General features: G+C 47.7%; 1 protein-coding gene across 1 annotated transcript in view; it reads left to right on the forward strand.

Annotated features, from left to right (window-relative positions):
- The window catches only part of LOC119393130 (uncharacterized), a 356,820-nt gene that overhangs the window by 255,340 nt on the left and 81,502 nt on the right, over positions 1 to 19,978 (forward strand). Inside the window, exon 6 of the mRNA XM_049415848.1 lies at positions 2,667 to 2,883. Within this exon, the coding sequence (XP_049271805.1) occupies positions 2,667 to 2,883 (217 nt within the window). The remainder of the gene's footprint in view (positions 1 to 2,666; positions 2,884 to 19,978) is intronic.

The raw sequence follows: 19,978 nt of genomic DNA on the forward strand, positions 1-19,978 counted from the left end.
TGGTGCGCTGGCGGCCGTTTCGCTAGCTTGATATACACAAAAGTTGGTATCTTCCGACGTGACTGTGTGACGAGCATAAAAACACAAGTTAACATGAAAATCATGGCATGCATGTCATGTACAGCATGACTTACGTGCCACACTCATGGGGCGCTGGCGGCCGTTTTGCTAGCTTGGTGTACCTCTAAGTTGGCACAGCGCGACGTGACTGTGTGACGAACATAAAAACACGAGTTAACACAAAATTCATGACACGCATGTCATGTACAGCATGACTTACGTGCCACGCTCATGGTGCGCTGGCGGCCGTTTCGCTAGCTTGATATACACCAAAATTGGTATCTTGCGACGTGACTGTGTGACGAACATAAATAACACGAGTTAACATGAAAATCATGACACGCATGTCATGTACAGCATGACTTACATGCCACGCTCATGGTGCGCTGGCGGCCGTTTCGCTAGCTTGATATACCCCGAAGTTGGTATTGCGCGACGTTACTGTGTGACGGACATAAATAGTAGGAGTTAACATGAAAACCATGACATTCGTTTTCCTCAATGACAGACAAGGCGATGTATGCAGCTCTTTGCTGGCTGCTTCGCATTACATCGATTCCCACAATGCGTGGGATCTGCCGGGTTTTTTTGCATTTTAACCCCTTGGAAATGCGGGCACTGTGAGCGGGAATCTATCGCGCGCCCTCGAGCATAGCAGTGCGGCACCATACATGCTATGCCAGCACGGTGGTTTGCTTCATTAACGTCCGCGTGCATACATACCGCGGGCTGGGCATACATACCACGGCAGAAAAACGTTGACGCAGCTACCCTTGCCTCTTACATTTTTTTTACTGCAGTAGTGGGCAGCTGGTATCGACGCAGCACGTACTTATCAATGGAGGCTTGTGAGCCTGCACTAGCTTGACACAAATCGCAGCACGCAACCAGAAAATGGTGACGACGGAGTCGGCACCATGGCACAGCACTGTCTCTTCGACGCCGTATGCACAGATGTAGTCTGCTTTGCAGGGTTACTCTCCGTTTTCCAGTGCTTTCCTAAAAAAGTAACCTTCAGACAAAGTTATTTTTTTCTAAACCATAGAGCAGTATTACTGGCGCAATGGCTGCTCGAGCTGTTCGCGCCAAAATAAAGCACGGGAACAGCGCACGCGCGTACGCTCACCGCGGTACAGTGCGGCCGGTCGTCTGGGCGCGAGCGGCTGAGTTATGACGCGAGTACCCGCCAGGTGCCATTTTTCAGCGCGCCACCTATCCAGCGCTGGTCTCCCATAGCACCATTAGACGTCGATGCACCCATGTTGATTCCTTGTGGCACATCTTCGCGACGACTAACGCCCATGATCACGATTTAACCGTTGTGGTAGCTGAAGTATTTAAGGTATACCTGGACACAGCGAATCGTGAATCAACAAGCACATAATAAACACTGGTACTCGATATGCATTTTCAAGCGTCGTCATTTAAGAAGGGAAACGGCACAGTGAGCGCTCCCGAATAGTAGGCTAACCTACGCATGTGCTCATGCATACACCACGACACTGCCATTCAGCAACATGGGAAGCAGAGGTTCGTAGCTCGAGCCCTGAACGCTTGCAGGCGTCCCATGTCCAGCTGGCCTTTGTCTCGCTCCACCAAGCCACGACACTCGCCCGTCGATGTCATTGCCTTTCTGCAGAGCTTATCGCAGGCGTTTCATTAGTAGTTGCTATCGCACTCGAAGCAGTCGGCGGCGAAACGCCGTTGGTGCATGTAGAAGCGGCACTACTCCGACAACGAGCCGTCACACGCTAACATGAAGCGAAAGGCAAACAACGTAACTGCGTTTAGGGCGACTTCCCGATGCTAGCGAGGCCAGTGTCTTTCGCTGGTATCGAGACGCTTGTAATCATAGCCTCCAAGATTGCGCGCCGGCGCACGATCTCGGAAGCCATGCTTTAACTGCGTCGTCGCCGAATCGTTCTCTATCGGTGCTAGTAAGTGTTATGCCGCATTACTTCACAGCACCGCTCACGGACGGCGGCACCGCCCCGCTCCGTCTAACGCCGCCAACAGAAATAATGTGTGTTAGAATGTGTGTGAGATATAAGGCGCGTTTGTGGCGTGCCGTGCATCTGCCTCGTTAGCTTAGTCGGTAGCGCACCAGGCGCCTATCGTCGCGGGCGAAGAGGTGGTAGGTTCCATTCCCTACGAGGGAAGCTTTTCTCGCAGTTTTTTCTCATTCGTTAGCGTCTATTTTATCAACGTCATATCCGTGACGGAAATTCATCGCAAAAGTCCTGGTGGACTCCGGCATAAAACACTCTCGTGTTAAAATTGGTGAAGGCCGAAGCGCAAGAATTATTTGCTTTATGCAGACTTTTCTGTGGTATTTGCAGAAGGGCAAGCCAAGAACACGCACTTAAAGGCCATGGTCTTGACAATATGATATTGTAGTGCTATACATACATAGATTATCTAATGGCTCCTGTCCTTTCATTTTGTCACAAGCACAATTTAGCCAGTTCTGAGTGTATTGTCAGAGCTCATGTTCGTGGCGTAAAATTTTGGAGCGAAACATTTGTGTTAATGATATCGACAGATATGCTATTTGGTCGACGAGCTTGTTTTGTTTTCCCGCATGTGGAATTTTCATTTTCTCACAGGTGCCGACTGGCAGCGAGGAAGTGGTGGAGAACGGCCATTTCGTGGACGCCGAGAGTCTGTGGCACGCCCATTCTCGCGTCTCGTTCGTGGCGCAAGCTAGCCACTTCTGGCACGGAACCATGGAGGTGCGCTGCGCCTCACACTCGGCGCTTCCTTACTTCGTCAGCAGCGAGGAGCTCACCATCAGGGACTATGGACGCAGCGTCGACGTGTCCGGTAGGTCTATCCGACAAAGTTGCTTTAACGAAACTTGGAGCAGTGATGTGATATCTGCGCCAATGACGCCAAACTGCGCCAAGAGGTGAAATCTGCTGCATCCTGCTACATCATTGCAAAATCTCATATTTTGTGCCAAGCGTGCGCCAGGACGTAGTTCTTGCGGTCTTCCGGAGAAGAAGAAGACTGAACGTACTTGGAGACCATGTATAAGTTACCGCTGTAAGTTCGAGTGGTCATTGGAGCATGCTGGCGAGTGCTATATAGCTGAAGTAGCTGATAGGCACAACCCTGCCAAACAATCGTTCTGGCTCATACTGCATAAACCAACTGTTCTACTACTACTGGGGTGACGAGTGGACGCTGGTCGACCAGGTCCGGCTTGGAGGGCTCCGCCAGATGGCTGTTCCTGGAATGAGGGACCCTTCACTTACTGGCTATTCCTCATTGTTGTTTTCGCTCTCTCTCTCTACTACTACTACTACTACTACTACTACTATTTCTACTGGACTATACTGCGCGATTACATTATTAAGTTCATTAAATCGCTAATGTTGTGGGCTTAGCTAGAGAAAAGTAATACTTGGTGCAAGTACAAGTTTTTGAACGACGGTGTCCTATTTGATTGGTTCCATGAATTACTGCGAGCAGTACGTGGATGTACTTGGACAGACCATTTCGCTATAGTTAACGTGTTTTACAAGTAATTTTAGTACGATATATTGTAATATGCTTCCGTAAAAGGTCACGCAGGGTGCTTAATTTTAGGTTATGCTTCACGACTCAATCACCACACTTCATCAACAATTCCACGCGCTACAGTGGACTGTTGAATTTTGCTGAGAAAGCATGGTACCCCAGTATCTGTTCTGTTTCTCGATTACAGCACTAGTTTGTGCTTGAGGACTTGTCCAAGTTAAACACGAAGCCTCCCTTTACCGCAAATTTCATGGAGCAGAAATTAGATTTTGGGTACAGAGGATCAATTATTAAGCCCTGTATATTGTTACCCGCCCATGGACCAGGATCCTAGCAGCTTTCCATGAAGCACAACAGCAGGCACTTTGCCACGCTGTGAAGGCCCAGGTTGTTCTGAGTGCACGAACGCCGTCAAAATTGTTCTTCTGTATAGTAAACAGAATGCATGGGAAGTTTACACTGCTTGTGATTCCAGTACTGTGCCTAAAGCATCAGGGAAAGTCATATTCATTTACAAATAGCAACTGAATTCCAAAGAAAATGTTAGGTGACCTGTGGTCATGGGACTAAAGAAACATAGGTCTGTCCGCATAAAATCGAAGAGGAGTAACTTAGTTTTATATCTTGAGTGATTAGAATGAAACATTCATGTATTTGGCATAAATCTGTTTTGTTAAACATGTATTTACGTTTGAAAATCTGTGCTTCGTAATTGCTCCAAAAGGTTGTTATGCTGCTCCAAGGCGAGGCTTTAGCTGCTGCACCAGCTGTGCCAAAGTGGCTTCGGTCGATCACATCACTGAGTACGGGTATGTACTTGAATAGACCATTTCGGTATAGTTTGTTTCACAAAAATTGTATTGTTCCTTGTAATATACTTTCATAAAAGTTTGAGCAGGGTGCTTAATTTTTAGGTTTGGTTAGACCATACGATCACCAGACTTTATCAACAATTCTACGTTCTGCAGTGGACTGTGAGATTTTGCTGAGAAAGCATGGTGTCCCAGCATCCCGTTATCTCGGTTCTGTTTCTCGACCGCAGAAACAGTTCGCGCTTGAGAACTCACCGAAGTTATAAATATGAACCCTCCCATTGTCCCGCATTTCATGCAGCACAAATTGCGTTTCGGGCATAAAGGACCAATTGCAAAACCGGTATTTTATCAGCCGCCCATAAACCAGGATCCTAACGATTATCGCCATAAAGTACAACAGCAGGCACTTCACCACGCAGCCAAGGTTCTTCTGAAAGCACGAACGCCATCAGACTAGTTCTTCTGCATAGTAAAATGCGTGCATGCTAAATTTACACAGCTTATGCTTCCAGCAGTACTGCAACTAAAGCATCAGTCACGATGGAGTAGCTGGAAAGTAGTGCACTCGCCTCCTTCAGTCCATGGCCAAGAATTTTTCTTCGCTACGTGGAGGACTGCTTCGGTGTAGTTCGGCGCAGCGCTTGGGCTTCGTTCACTGCGCACCTGAACAGTCAAGAAAAGACCGTCCAATTTATAGCTGAGGTCGCCAATACACTCCCATTTTTGGATGTCAAGATGTGCGATGGATCGCTTAGCGTGCACTATCGCGCTCAGTATGAGCTGCACCTCACGAGCGCTTGGCCCAGCGCACCGCGAGGACATAGCGCGGCGCCACCTAGGTTGTGACGTCACTCGTAGGATTGCAGTAAAACTGATAGCTGGGCGAGTTGGTATCAATTCATGTTTAAAATTTTTGTAGCGCGCACAAAAGACGGGGACATACAGAAAGAAGGTACAAAGGAGCGCTTACTCACAACTGATTTATTTTTTAAAAGGGACTAAACATATAGGCACAAAAATCATCACAAACCATGCGCTGAGCAAGTCGTGAGGCATATGGGCAGAATGCAAGAAATTAACCACAATTCAAACAAGACTTTTCTTTATCAGTAAGCGCCGTCGATGGTTGACTGATGCACTTTTTCTCACACCTACTTATATGGAACGCTTCCGTGACTTCACGTGTAAGTTTATCACTATGAACAAACAATGTCTGTGTCACTGAAAACAGGATTACAATGGCATGATTTGCAATGATTGGATAAGTGTCAAAAGGTTTCTTTCCCCAGAGAACTTCTGTGTTCTTTTAAACACGTGTTGATGCAGCGACCTGTCTGTCCAATATATACATTTCCACAAGTTAGCGGTACCCGGTAAACAACCCCTTTTCTGCATCTTAGGAACTTCGAGCCTTCTTTCAACCCACAACTATATTTTCTTTCTTTTAGGAGTTGAAAACAACATCAATGTTATACCTGCGGCCAACATTCTTCAAAGCATGAGAAAAATGATAAACGTAAGGCACAACTGCACGGCGCTTTTTGGCTCCTGAAGATGAATACCCACCCTTTACTATTCGTATAAGTTTATCAACCGCTCTGGTGATAACCAGTTCTGGGAAACCTGCTGAAGATAAACTAGGTAATTGTTCAGAAAAACTTTCTTTAATTAAGATACATCAGGACTTCACTACATAGCCCCTTTAAGACACGACAATGCTATTCCGTTGTAAACTATTTTTGAATGCCCCGACTTGTAGTGGAGTAAGGGTTTTTGTGATCTAGGGCTGTACTACATCCAGCACATGTGGTTCCCATGAGGTGAAATTCGCAATGATGGGTCTAGAAACTGTAGTTGTTTTGCTATTTCATGTGTCAACTTGAGGCTCCTTCCTTTCTTCACCAGCCAAGGGTAGGATGCCGGGTTGTGTCGCCTGCTGGACTTATACATTTCCTGCGCTTTTACCACCGCGCGTGCTTCCCCCTTGTTTTGAAGCTCATTACTTAAAGAAGCGGTATAACCTGACAATCCGGGCAAGCTTCCGGTGGTACCCACGTGTATGATTAGCATGCTACAATCGTGACCGGTACAGCTGACACCATGGAGGACGATGCAAGTGATGTCGCGAAAGCTAAGCTGCGAGTACATTAGAAATACTTTCCCCGTAAGAATTCTCAGACATTGTATAAAACGAACGAGTCAACTTGCAACAAGGAGGAAAACGTGCCGCCGAACGGTAATACCACCGCGCGTGCAGTGCACATGCCCTACTGTCGACGTGGCTTATAATTGCTGGTGGGATCTGCACAGCAGAGGGCCTATTTCACCTTTTTTATTGCGATAGCAATTATATGGACAGTCTCGGCTGATTTGTGCCGTCACCGTTATGCACCGTATATATATATATATATATATATATATATGTATATATATATATAAGCCACAAAGGAACATAATTCAGAAAAACCATTCGACGCGCCGAATCGCACGGGCGACCTCTCGCTTTGGAGCGCGCGGCGTTAGCAGCTATGCCACCAACAGTACCGCCTTTCAGCCTGCTAACGGCGAGATATTTATATACACCATTTACTTCAGCATGCTTTCTTAGTTACCACATTGATGACGCAATGTGCGCGCGTGGCGTAGAGTCACTGGAAAAATCTCAGAGTATCGCATCTGTTTTCCGCGCGCCACCGCCGACGCGATTGGCTTACTCGCATCAAGTGACCTTTCACCGCCATATCCCTTCCAAGCGCTTTGGGTGCAGGCGCGTTCACTGCAAAGCGTGGCCGTACATTTAGCAGTGCCACGGTCCCCAAAGTACTTCGTCGCTTTTTTAAACGCGTCATGCAGACATTTTTTTCGCGGGGGGGGGGGGGAATGGGGGCACCTCCTTGATCTGATGTGGGGGCCTGGCAGGCAGATGTGATCGAGCGTCATTTCGTGCTATGTACGCCACGGGAAAAAAAAAATTCGGGGGGGGGGGAGGGGGCAGGGCGCGGTGTGCCACCCCCTGGCTACGCCACTGCATGCAGATGCCAGAGCAGAGTAGCTCGCCATCAATCGAAAGTTACTGGTGAGCTACTCTGGGAATCTCGTTTGCCGTTTGGGAAAAATTAATGTCAAAGAGCGCCGTTCTACGTGGCTGCATATTTGGCCTGAACGAATTCGCCCCCCTCGAATAACACTCCTTCCTGCAGTGAACTACACTAACTTTGCTGGAAAAGATCTTATGCTACAGGATACTTCACCTTTTCGGTTCGCTATGGTCAGCGATATTGTAAACTACATACCTTTCTATTTGCTCGGCTCTTTATATCTCGATCTGTTGAACAGATTACGCATGCTATCCGAGTTATAAGCGTGTCACGAACGAGAGCGAAATCGAAGATTTATTGAAATAATAACTGTTTACTGGTATACCTTGAAGGCAATTGTGGCATGATAATTTGGCATTGCACAAAACAGAAGCATGGAAGTCTGTTGATAAACTTGGTATAAGGCAATGTTATCAAGCGTATTTTTAAATTTGTTGCAAAAAAATGCTGCGAATGCTGCATTGCGCTGAGCGTACCCTTAAAATATGCGTAGTTGGTGAGAAATGGTCACAGCAATAAAAAAAAAAAAGCAGATCCCACGCATTGAGGGAGTAGATTTTATGCGAGTCCTAGGTCTATATACATACTATGTTGCAGTAGCATGCGCTTTAAAAATTCCTGGATGTGCTATTTCTGATCAAAAGAACATAAAGCACCGTGCCGAGGAAGTTTTGATAAGACTGCATTATGAGAAAAAAGTGCAGCAGTGCAGAAACCGAACCCCAGCTGTTTACGCGCTGGCAACGCTAAAAAAAGAACTGAAGTCGAGAGTTTGGCGGAAACCCGCCTGGCTGGGGAAAGACATAGACGAAGGAAACACAGCGCCAACCAAAAGTAAAAATATATTTTAAAAAAAGACGTTTCGGCTCCCACACGGGAGCCTTGTTCACAATGAAGCATGTGCAGCAAGTTCGCTTACTTATAAGGTTGTCTAATCACATGTTTGAGGCAACGGGCATACACAGGCGGAAGATTACCACAGTTCTTGTTCAGCGTGTGCGCAGTGGTTTGAATAAACAATGATTCGAGATGAAACCGTGGAAAGAGTTTCTTTTCCGTGGCGATGACGGAAGCATCTTCCCAGTTGATCTCATGGTCCGTGCACACAACATGTTCGGCGAGTGCATTTGACGTCACCTTTCTGTTTTTCACGTCATTGCAGTGCTCGCGTAACCTTCTCTTGAAATTGCCGGTCTCACCGATATAAACATGTGTACAATCTGTGCAAGGGATTTTGTAGGCGACACCTGGAAACCTCTCCCGCTCTAACTTGTCCTTGACATTCGTGAGGCTGTTTCCAAGTTTGCGTGCAGGTATATGGGAGACCTGTACGTCGTAGGAGCGCAAAATTCTGGCGAGTGCCTGACTGAAGCCCGGAGCATACGGCACTGACGCTCTTTTCTTTGCTGAAGGATTGCTTGGTTGGACCGGCCGCGATAGTTGACGTTGAATTGAATTGATGAATGAGGAAGGGTAACCGCATGCGGCCAGCTCCCGACGGACGGTCTCCACGTCACTACGTGCGTCTTCTTCGCTTGAGCAAGTCCGTTGAGCCCGTTTTAAGAGAGTCGAGACGACAGAGCGTTTGTGGCAGGAAGGATTCAGCGATCTGAAATTCAGGTAGCGGCCAGTGTGTGTGTTTTTCCTGTAGACGGAGAACTTCAAGTGTCCGTCTTCTCGTTTTACGAGGACGTCGAGGAAAGGAAGGCAGCCCTCCGATTCTTCTTTCACTGTGAATTGTATCGAGTGTTCAATTGAATTTAGCTGAGATGTAAAGGCCGGCAAGGCCTCACGTTGTAAAACGCAAAAGCAATCGTCGACGTACCGTAAGAATACTTTCGGTGGGACGGCAAATGAGGACAAAGCACGACTCTCGAACGCTTCCATGGTGAGGTTCGCGACGGTGACAGACACGGAAGCACCCATGGCAGTGCCATGTACCTGGTTATAGAACTTGTTCCGGAACGTAAAGTAAGTGTTCTGCAAGCAGAACCGGAGAAGCCTCGCGAGGTCTGCAACCTCTATTGGTGTTCGGCTTGGCAGTGTCGCGTCAGCCTCAAGGGCCGAAGTGCACACTTCAACGGCAAGCTCGACAGGTACGCTCGTAAACAGAGACTTGACATCAAAGGACACTAGCACCTCGTCTTCTTCTAGTGGCAAGTCGCGCACTTTGTCAATAAAATCGGCAGAATTCCTAATATGCGTCTGAGTTCGTCCGACAAGAGGGGAGAGGATTCTGTGCAGATAGCCAGACAGCTTAAATAACGGCGAACGTGTGAAATCGACTATGGGGCGTAAGGGCACATCAGGTTTATGTATCTTCGGAAGGCCATATATGGCAGGAGCGGAGCCATTAGTGCACAGGAGTGAGTAATACAGAGGCTTGTGTTGGGGTGGCACCATGCGGAAGACATCAGCAAGCAATTTCTGCAAATCCCTCTGAAGCTTTGTTGTAGGGTCCTTGCTCAGGCAAGTGTAGGTACTCTCGTCCCCCAGAAGTGCAGATATCTTGTTCACGTAGTCATTTCTGTCTAGTAAAACAGTAGCGTTTCCTTTATCGGCAGCAAGAATAACGATTTTCTCGTTATTGCGTAAGGACTTGACTGCCTCACGGTCTTTCAGGGACAAAGGAGAGGGTTGCTTCCGTAGACGTGATGACAGCAAGGTCACGGCACGCGTGCGGGCTTCATCCCTTCGAGTAGCATCTACTTGACTGGCGGCATTTTCCACAGCACAGACTAACTTCCTGTGGTCACTTGCAGCGCCAGCGTTGAAGTTCAGACCAAGGTTGAGGAGAGCGACTTCACTTTTGTTCGGCATGTAAGACGAAAGGTTTAACACAGTTGCCTTCCCGGAAATTTCCAGATCCGTATGGAAGGTGGGATAATCTCTCTAATTTCTTCTCGTGCGATATTTCGCACCGGCGACTTTGAATGTTGGCGTTGAAATTCGCATGCAACTCTATACATGCAAATTCTTCGGGACACTCGAATTCGATACGGCGTCGTGCAAAAAAGGCTTCATTTTCTAAGTGCCTGATTCTGTCTCTGCAATCCAAAATTCTTGCCTGTAATAGCTGGCGCTCCGCTTTCATGATGACGCTCGTTCCAACCCTTGTAGGCACAAGTTTTTGTAGGCGAAGAGAGCGTGGTATCACACCACGAGTTTTGCAAGCCAGGTTGAAGTTCAGGTGACTCTTGAATGACGACAGCTTGCAAGAGAGTGATACGTAACGTCGAACTTGCTGAATGAATGGTTGGCCATACGCCTGGCGTAGGTTTATGAAGTCGAGAGTTTGGCGGAAACCCGCCTGGCCGGGGAAAGACGTAGACGAAGGAAACACAGCGCCGACCAAAAGTAAAAATATATTCTTAAAAAAGACGTTTCGGCTCCCACACGGGAGCCTTGTTCACAATGAAGCATGTGCAGCAAGTTCGCTTACTTATAAGGTTGTCTAATCACATGTTTGAGGCAACGGGCATACACAGGCGGAAGATTACCACAGTTCTTGTTCAGCGTGTGCGCAGTGGTTTGAATAAACAATGATTCGAGATGAAGCCGTGGAAAGAGTTTCTTTTCCGTGGCGATGACGGAAGCATCTTCCCAGTTGATCGCATGGCCCGTGGACACAACATGTTCGGCGAGTGCATTTGACGTCACCTTTCTGTTTTTCACGTCATTGCAGTGCTCGCGTAACCTTCTCTTGAAATTGCCGGTCTCACCGATATAAACATGTGTACAATCTGTGCAAGGGATTTTGTAGACGAGACCTGGAAACCTCTCCCGCTCTAATTTGTGTCCACTTCAAGTGTCCGTCTTCTCGTAAAATGAGAAGACGGACACTTGAAGTTCTCCGCCTACAGGAAAAGCACACCCACTGGCCGCTACCTGAATTTCAGATCGCTGAATCCATCCTGCCACAAACGCTCTGTCGTCTCGACTCTCTTAAAACGGGCTCAGCGGACTTGCTCAAGCGAAGAAGACGCACGTAGTGACGTGGAGACCGTCCGTCGGGAGCTGGCCGCATGCGGTTACCCGTCCTCATTGATCAATTCAGTTCAACGTCAACTATCGCGGCCGGTCCAACCAAGCAATCTTTCAGCAAAGAAAAGAGCGTCAGTGCCGTATGCTTCGGGCTTCAGTCAGGCTCTCGCCAGAATTTTGCGCTCCTACGACGTACAGGTCTCCCATATACCTGCACGCAAACTTGGAAACAGCCTCACGAATGTCAAGGACAAGTTAGAGCGGGAGAGGTTTCCAGGTGTCGTCTACAAAATCCCTTGCACAGATTGTACACATGTTTATATAGGTGAGACCAGCAATTTCAAGAGAAGGTTACGCGAGCACTGCAATGACGTGAAAAACAGAAAGGTGACGTCAAATGCACTCGCCGAACATGTTGTGTCCACGGGCCATGCGATCAACTGGGAAGATGCTTCCGTCATCGCCACGGAAAAGAAACTCTTTCCACGGCTTCATCTCGAATTGTTTATTCAAACCACTGCGCACACGCTGAACAAGAACTGTGGTAATCTTCCGCCTGTGTATGCCCGTTGCCTCAAACATGTGATTAGACAACCTTATAAGTAAGCGAACTTGCTGCACATGCTTCATTGTGAACAAGGCTCCCGTGTGGGAGCCGAAACGTCTTTTTTAAGAATACATTTTTACTTTTGGTCGGCGCTGTGTTTCCTTCGTCTAAAAAAAGAACTGTTTGTCGGAACACAGCAAAATGTTTGCGAATTCCCTGCAACGTTGGGAATATTAAGGAGACAAGAAATAGGAAATGAAAGAATTAAGTAGTGATGTCAATCATTTTTGATGGCCTATTTTGTACGTATCGCAAGATAAGATGCAGCTTACCTACCGCACGCCGATTCGCCCGTGCGTTCGGCTGCTGGCGTTCCGAATCAAGAAGTCGCGCACAACTTCCAATTACCGTAAACACAACTTCTATTACACATATCAACCAGCTGAATAACAAGCACGGTGCGCAAGCAAGCTATGCGTCAGCGATCAGTCGAAGGACGCAATGTTAATGTTCTCAATGTTGTTCGATAACGTTCTCGAGTGCAGTAAACCTGGAACACCGACTGCAAAGCTAGCGCAAAGTCTAGATTCACCAAATTTCGAAGTAATTGGCATCTCGCACGATGTCACTGCCCTAATGCAACTATGTTTACAGCTCCGGACCTAGCGAACACGCCTGGGCCTGACACCAAAAGAGACCGATGAAGCCATGAAGAGAGTTCGCGAGCACATGGCAACATTCGCCGTACGTTTCATTAGTTACACCGCTAACCGCGCAGTCGATCCATACCTGTCGGTGACTGAAAATCACTTCTAATATCCTCTTGAAGAAACACGCACATAATGCCGTTCTGCCGAGCGTAACACGGCACTGAGGCTAGAAGATCGGTCACTTCTGAACACACGCTAGCAACGCGCCGGGCGGTCTGGAAGGGACATGGCCGCCGCCACCCAAAATTGCCCGCGTGCAGCCTACCTTTGCGGTACTCTGATTTTCCAGTGACTCTAGCGTGGCGCGCTTTAACGATCGTCGCCCCACTCCTGCGAACGCCACTGCTCTTCGTCCTACAGGGCGTGGTCGCCTTCGTGAGCTTATCTCGAGGAAAGAAGGGGGCGGCCGGAGGGGGTAGCGCGGGGGATGGTATGTCTTGTGTTTTCGCCGCGATGTCCGCGCTGAGGTCACAGAGCGTACGAAGGTCACTTTGCTCGCTAAGCGGCCGCGTTTGCGAAAGGAGCGGGCTGTTCAAACAGAAATAAGTAACAACTCTGACAGTTAATTCGCGCTTGTCCTGTGTGTACCTGTTCGTTCGTTTCGTGCGTCCTGCTTTATGTTTGAGCAGTGCGCTTCAAGTATCGAGCTGTGACGCATGATGGTTGGCCCTCGTCCTGTGTGCGTTCTTTTCGTGCGTCCTTTGAGCTCGAGCGACGCGCTGGCAATTTCGAGCTGCTTTCCGTTCTTCGCGTTACATTCCAATTTATTGCTATCGCATTCATTGCTTCGCCGTTGCGGCGAAACTGTGACTTTTTTAGATGTGCTCCAGTTTGACTAACGATCATCGACATTGTGGTTTCTTTTTTTTTTTGACTAATAATACGTCTACTTTTCGCGTTGGCTTACACTTATCGGCATTTAGGTGCACGTTAAAGAGCCCCAGGTGGTAGAAATTTCCCGAGTCCTCCACTACGGCGTCCCTCATAATCACATCGTGGTTTTGGGACGTTAAACTCCAATTATTATTATTATTATTATTATTATTATTATTATTATTATTATTATTATTATTATTATTATTATTATTATTATTAACACTTGTCGGCAACGTATCGATGTCAGTTTTCAGCGCCTTTGATACGAGCTCAGAGACAAAATGTTAACGTTTCGTTAGGACCTCGCCGTGAGAGATATTTGAGACGCGGGCGCTTTTCTTTTTACTTATTTGTTTAATTTACAGTCAGCCTCTCAAGCATAAGTAAACTGATCGACAAACGCCCGCAATACGTTGGTAGTGGAAAACATTTATTCAGCTATGTACAGTGAGAGGTGTGGACGGGGCGAGCCGGGTGAGCCCGCCCTTCACAAGCACTAGGAGGGATCCCTATCCCTGTAGCTGCCGCAGCGGCCCGGGCTCTAGCCACCAATGCCTGTTGGGCTTGGAGATCGCAGTAGCCGAGCGGGACAGCTTCCCAGTCTTCTCGGGTTTTGTGGGAGTGGGACAGGGTGGCTACTTGGGCTGGTTGGCACTGCATTCTAAAAGCAAAATACGCTCTTTGTGCGCAAAGCGTTTCAGAAAAGAAGACAGAAAGGACAGAGCGCACACTTACAACCAGTTTATTGCTCAGGTGGGGCGAAAATATATATGCTCATGAGGGCGAGATGACACACAGAGAAAGGGAAAGTGATGGCTGACGTGCAAAAACATCTTATTCACTTCTTGAAATCATATTTCAACTAAGAATATACTCGTATTCATTGTCCAACAAGTTGATAGAGGGGCGCTTACACACTCTCTTCCTGCCTTGCGAATCAAAAAAACTTCGTGAATTTCACGTGCCCTCTTGTCCCTATATCTTGCCATTACCTGGCAATCATCAAACATGGGGGTGCACCCACACTTGGCACAGTGACTTGCCAAGTGACTGCCCACTGATCCGCGCATGAGATTTGCGTGCTCCCTGAGGCGATCGTTCAGACAACGCCCCGTCTGACCGATGTAGCATCGACCACATGATAAAGAAATGCAATACACAACTGCTATAATACATTCTACAAACATTCTTGCATGCTTCTTATTACACCCAACACTTGAAGAGCCTTCGGAGTTCACTCTTTTGCATAGGGATCCAAGCTTGTTTCTTGCCGTGAAAACAACCTTCACCCCTGCTTTTTCCACAATTCTTTTTAGGCAGTGCGAAACTTTGTGCACATGAGGAATGGCAGAAACTTTCAGCTTAGGCTCTGCACCCAACTTGGCACCCAACTTGCCAAGTCACTGTGCCAAGTGTGGGTGCACCCCCATGTTTGATGATGGCCAGGTAATGGCAAGATATAGGGACAAGAGGGCACGTGAAATTCACGAAGCTTTTTTGATTCGCAAGGCAGGAACTGAGTGTGTAAGCGCCCCGTCTATCAACTTGTTGGACAATGAATACGAGTATAGCTTAGTTGAAATATGATTTCAAGATGTAATAGGATGTTTTTGCACGTGCGCCATCACTTTCCCTTTCCCTGTGTGTCATCTCCTCGCCCTCATGAGCATATATATTTTTGCGCCATCTGAGCAATAAACTGGTTGTAAGTGTGCGCTCTGTCCTTCCTGTCTTCTTTTCTGAAACGTTTTGCGCACAAAGAGCGTATTTTCCTTTTAGAGTGGGAGTGGGGCAGGTAGGATTGGAGGGGCATGCCCACACCATGTGATAGGTGTCAGAGGACTCCACCGTACAGGGGGCACTCGCGAGCACAAGTCAGCTGTTATCGAACATCTTAACTGTGGCGGCATCGACGCCACAGCTAAGATGCTCGCCGCGAAAATGCTTGCTGCAGACACGCGACTCGGCGTTGGCGTCTTTAACCATTTTCTGCTTTGCCAGTCAAGTGTCGCGCATTTTTTTACATTTGGGGTAATGATGAAAACTTACAGCAGGATCTGTCGCATACGTCTGGCACTGCGGTTCCGAACAGTACAGCTAGCTGAAAGTGCTTGCACGCATTCTAGCGCTGCTTATATGGCGATAATATCTCCAGCTGGCGAAATTAGGCTCCACACTTTGAGAATTGAACGTCGTTCACCAAAATTTCACCCGGACGTCGCGTTCCACAACTACGCAACAAAGCGAGCAGAAGCATCCTATATCTGTGTTCGAAAAGGTCAAATCCAGCCCCCAGCTACGATGGAACGCGGCGTCATGTAAGGGCAGTCGACAAAGGTGGGTTGCGTCTTCAAACCAATGGCATCTTCTTTCACTTGTTTGTCGTTCCACTGAGTGGAGAAGTGCTCCGTGTAGGAAAAGTGTAAGAAATTTTAGATGCAAAGCATCTTAAGGCGCGGCTTTGTCGATCCCGCGGCGTCCACACCCTCACTGCGCATGCGCGTCCCCTCCCCTCTCTCTCCTCTCCTACGCTCCCCCTCTCTCGCGCGCCTCATTCTCTCCTGCGACGAGTAGGCAGCAGCGACGCCTCCGGTGTCTTGACGTGGAACGAGCGGCCGATGACTGCCTCTGATTCTGTGGCTCTACGGCCGTATAATGAACTGCTATGCCGTCTTCCGTATTCCGTTTGGCTGCCATTAGCGCTCCCTGATGGGTCGTTTCACCTGTCAGTCAAGTCAGGTGTCGGAGCTGCAAAATGTGGGGACGTCAAATTGACGAGTACGCGCTCATTATGCTAAAATAAACGGAATCAGTTCTGCCGAAGCGAGGAACAGCCAGCGAGTGGCACCGTCGTCAGACGGAATAGGGAAAATGGCGGGGCCAGCGTATTTGTCAGAGGCTTTTTCGTGTTGTTGGCGGTGGTCGCTCGGCGGCTCGGCAGCACCGTGGGCGCCCGACGACGCGCTCAACATGCCAGTCGATGAAAGAGTTCGGCGTCACTTTCGCCCGAAGAAAGGAAAGTGCGGCGGTTGTGCGACGAATTGGCCGAGGTAGGCGCGCGACGGCGCGACCGACTGCGCTGTCGGTGGTGCCTGTCGGTGTTGTGCGGCCTTCGGTTTTTCGCGAGTGGCAGCTTTCAAGCCTCTGTTGGAAGCGAGGATACTAATGTCATCATGCAAGCTGCGGTGAGCAGACTGTGTGAGATGTTGTGGCGGCGGTAATCGTGCACGCCGGGATCCGTAACAAGTGAGCTCACTTCCCGTGGACGCCGGATGCAAATGGGGCCCTGAATGTTTCCTACGGCTGCCGCTATCATTGGATGCGTGGACGGCAGCGTTGCCGTCATCATTGCGCCGAAGGGCGACCATCACAAGGCGACATTTTATCCCCGCAAGGGACATTATGCCCACATTGTCATGCTAGTAAGTATCGGTCTTCCCATCCTTTCGAGCGCATGTCCGCGTAGAGAAATGTGGCTGACATTTGTTTACGCTTTCGGCAGATCTGCGACGCAGACATCGGAATCCTCCCGTGAACCACTGCGTCTGGGGTCAGACTACGACGCCCACGTCTGGCAGACAACGCGGCTGCGTGAGCGCTTCGAAGGGGCACGGATTGCCGCGGCCGTACCTTTTGGCCCCTAGGTGAGCAGAACAAAATTTGGGATATTCACAGTTTGAGCTAACGGAATATTTGCTCGCGCTATGGTTAATGCCCTGTTTGATTAGCTGCAGGTACTTGGTAACTGTGACAACTGACAGGATGTAGCTCGCTGCATGTGGATCATCTTGCAGCTATCAGTTATCCGCTCCATAATATCGTCAAATAACTCACATTGTCATGACAGCCTATTTGTAGTAGTCATGCTTCGCGTAGTACGGGTAAGTCAGACTGGTGAAGTGTAGCATTAGATCATGTAGATAATTCTATCATTGCTATCTTTATGTGGCTCAGACTTGTGGATCCCTTACATTGAAGTAGTATTTACAACACACTACTTGTAGTTGTGCAGGTGACAGAGGCTACAAACCAGGACCATGGCTCCTGACACCTCTCTGAGGCTGTCCTCTCAGAAACAGTGTTAAAAAGGTAAGTGCTACAACGCACATCCTGCGATGCAGTCTATATGAAGCGTTGTATTCGGCCATTGAAGAGCTGCTTTTGCTGCGTTCAGCAGTGCTGTACCCTCCATTAAGTATCAGAATGTGCATCTCACATTCCTGCAGCATGTGCAGTGTTGCACTTGCCTTTGCATTGCAGAAGGTGACAGAAGTGTTCATGATTTCAGCGATGATTACAATAGTTCTCTCTTGTAATAATCACTGTCATGCCATGATCACTGCCATGATCACTGACAACACTGTCATGCTCACGAGCAGGCAGTGTTGTCAGTGATGACCCCAACCACTGTTTAGACAAGGAAGGTCATCACGCTCCACATGTATTCCTGGACAAGCTGTCCGCAATGGTAGTCCACTATTTGGCTAACTGCACCACTGACAACAGCACTAGGCAAGTGTCATTTTAGTGAGGAACATGTGCCTAAGAAGTAACAATAATATATGGGGTTTGTGCACCTCAGGACTTACAATGAAGTGTCGCGTACATCCATCCATCCGTGCCAAAACCATGATACAATTGTGAGCCACACTGCAGTGGAGGACTGAATTTATCTTGACCACCTGTGCCTCTTTAACTTGAATCTCAATGTAAGTACAGCAGTGATCCTGCATATTACCCTCATGGAAATGTGTTCGCTGACAGCAGGAACCGATCCATGTGCTGAATGAAGCTTAGCAGCTCGACTTCTTACCTGCTAAGCTATCATGGTGGGTTACCTAACAAGTAGAAGAAAACATTTCGAAGTTAAATTTCCCGGTAATATTAAATCGCTGCTGGGTTTCATCACATGCTGTGTGACCAGGTCTTTCCCAGAACTTTACTACACGTGACTGGCTCATTTTTATATAGCGGTACATAGGAACTTTTCATTTAGCAACTGTCAATATAACGCACTGTACTCGGCAGCTGAGTGCTATAGCCAATTCACTGGAAAGCAAGGGTTTGATATTGTTTTTGTTAGTGCTGATCATCCTCTAATCACAAACACTCTGACCGTTATCTGCTCTATGACTGGGAGTACACACCAAATCTTTGTCTCCTCACTTCCTGTATAACAACACACGGCTCGCCTTTTGCTTCACGCACAACTTGTGGGTACTGTGCTCTTTTGTTGCACTTCCACCACACTGTTCCTTTTCAAAGGGCCAACTGATGCTGAAACAGGTTGTCTGGCATTTCAAGTACCTTTTTATCATTCAGAAGTGTGCTAATTTGTGAATGCAGGAGTAATGTGAAAGAATATGTACGCAGTCTCTTCAAGACAGAACCTTGTAAAAAAAAGAATTTAGTATTGTTCGCACCAACGCAAAGACGGCATATACTTTCTGTAAATAAACGCACATTGTGAAACTGCAGTGTCATGTTTTTATAGCATTACTGACATTTATTACATGCACAAGTTACAAGAAACATCATGCTGAAGGAAGCACACTGTGACATCGTACTGCAAGGGTCATTATTGACTACTTTAATGCAAATATAGATGACATCAGTATGCGTTTCTACTATGGACATGTTACGTTGCTAAAAGCGTTACATGCGTTTCAAGGAACACCTTTGTGATCTCGTGTGGCAGGCAGGGTGTCGGAACGAAATGTTTTTCGTTTCGGTTTTAGTTTCGTTCCACCGCCAAAAGTTCCGTTCAGTTTCTGTTTCGCAACGAAAAAAAATATTCCGTAACGGTTCGTAACGGTTTTTTTGCGCAAAAATTTGAAGTTAAGGTAATCATAAAGAACATTGGATTTGTGATGTAGTGACTTGCCTTCCTCTTTGGAAAGTGGGACAAGGGTAAAACACGTTCTTCAAAGGAGCGGAAGCAACTCTACCACGAATTCCTACCAACTTGCACAAAGCAGTATTAATTTCAAATCATAGTATTTATTTTCTCAAAAGACAAATACGATTTTTTTTGTGGGTTCAGTGCTTTGTGTCAAGGGAGTGAGCACGACCTCAGAAGCAGCACGTCACTGAGTGTACTCTTTGATGACCGAGACCGCTGTTCTGATAACAGGATCGCCAGGCCTGCGGGGAGCACGCAGCACAGTCACAGCGAAAGCTGGAAGAGCGGACTTTGTAGAGCCCGTTGTAGATTCTCTCGGGGCAACTAATACAAGTACAGATGCAAGGTACCCCCTACGCCATAAATCATCGTAATTTTTCTCAAGTATCGTAGTTCCTACTATGCAATTTTTCGTCATTTTTTTTTGGAGAAACGTGGTACCCGCTACACATCTATATAAGTCA

The sequence above is a fragment of the Rhipicephalus sanguineus genome, chromosome 5 (assembly GCF_013339695.2).
Source record: "Rhipicephalus sanguineus isolate Rsan-2018 chromosome 5, BIME_Rsan_1.4, whole genome shotgun sequence".
In the NCBI taxonomy this organism is placed as follows: domain Eukaryota; kingdom Metazoa; phylum Arthropoda; class Arachnida; order Ixodida; family Ixodidae; genus Rhipicephalus; species Rhipicephalus sanguineus.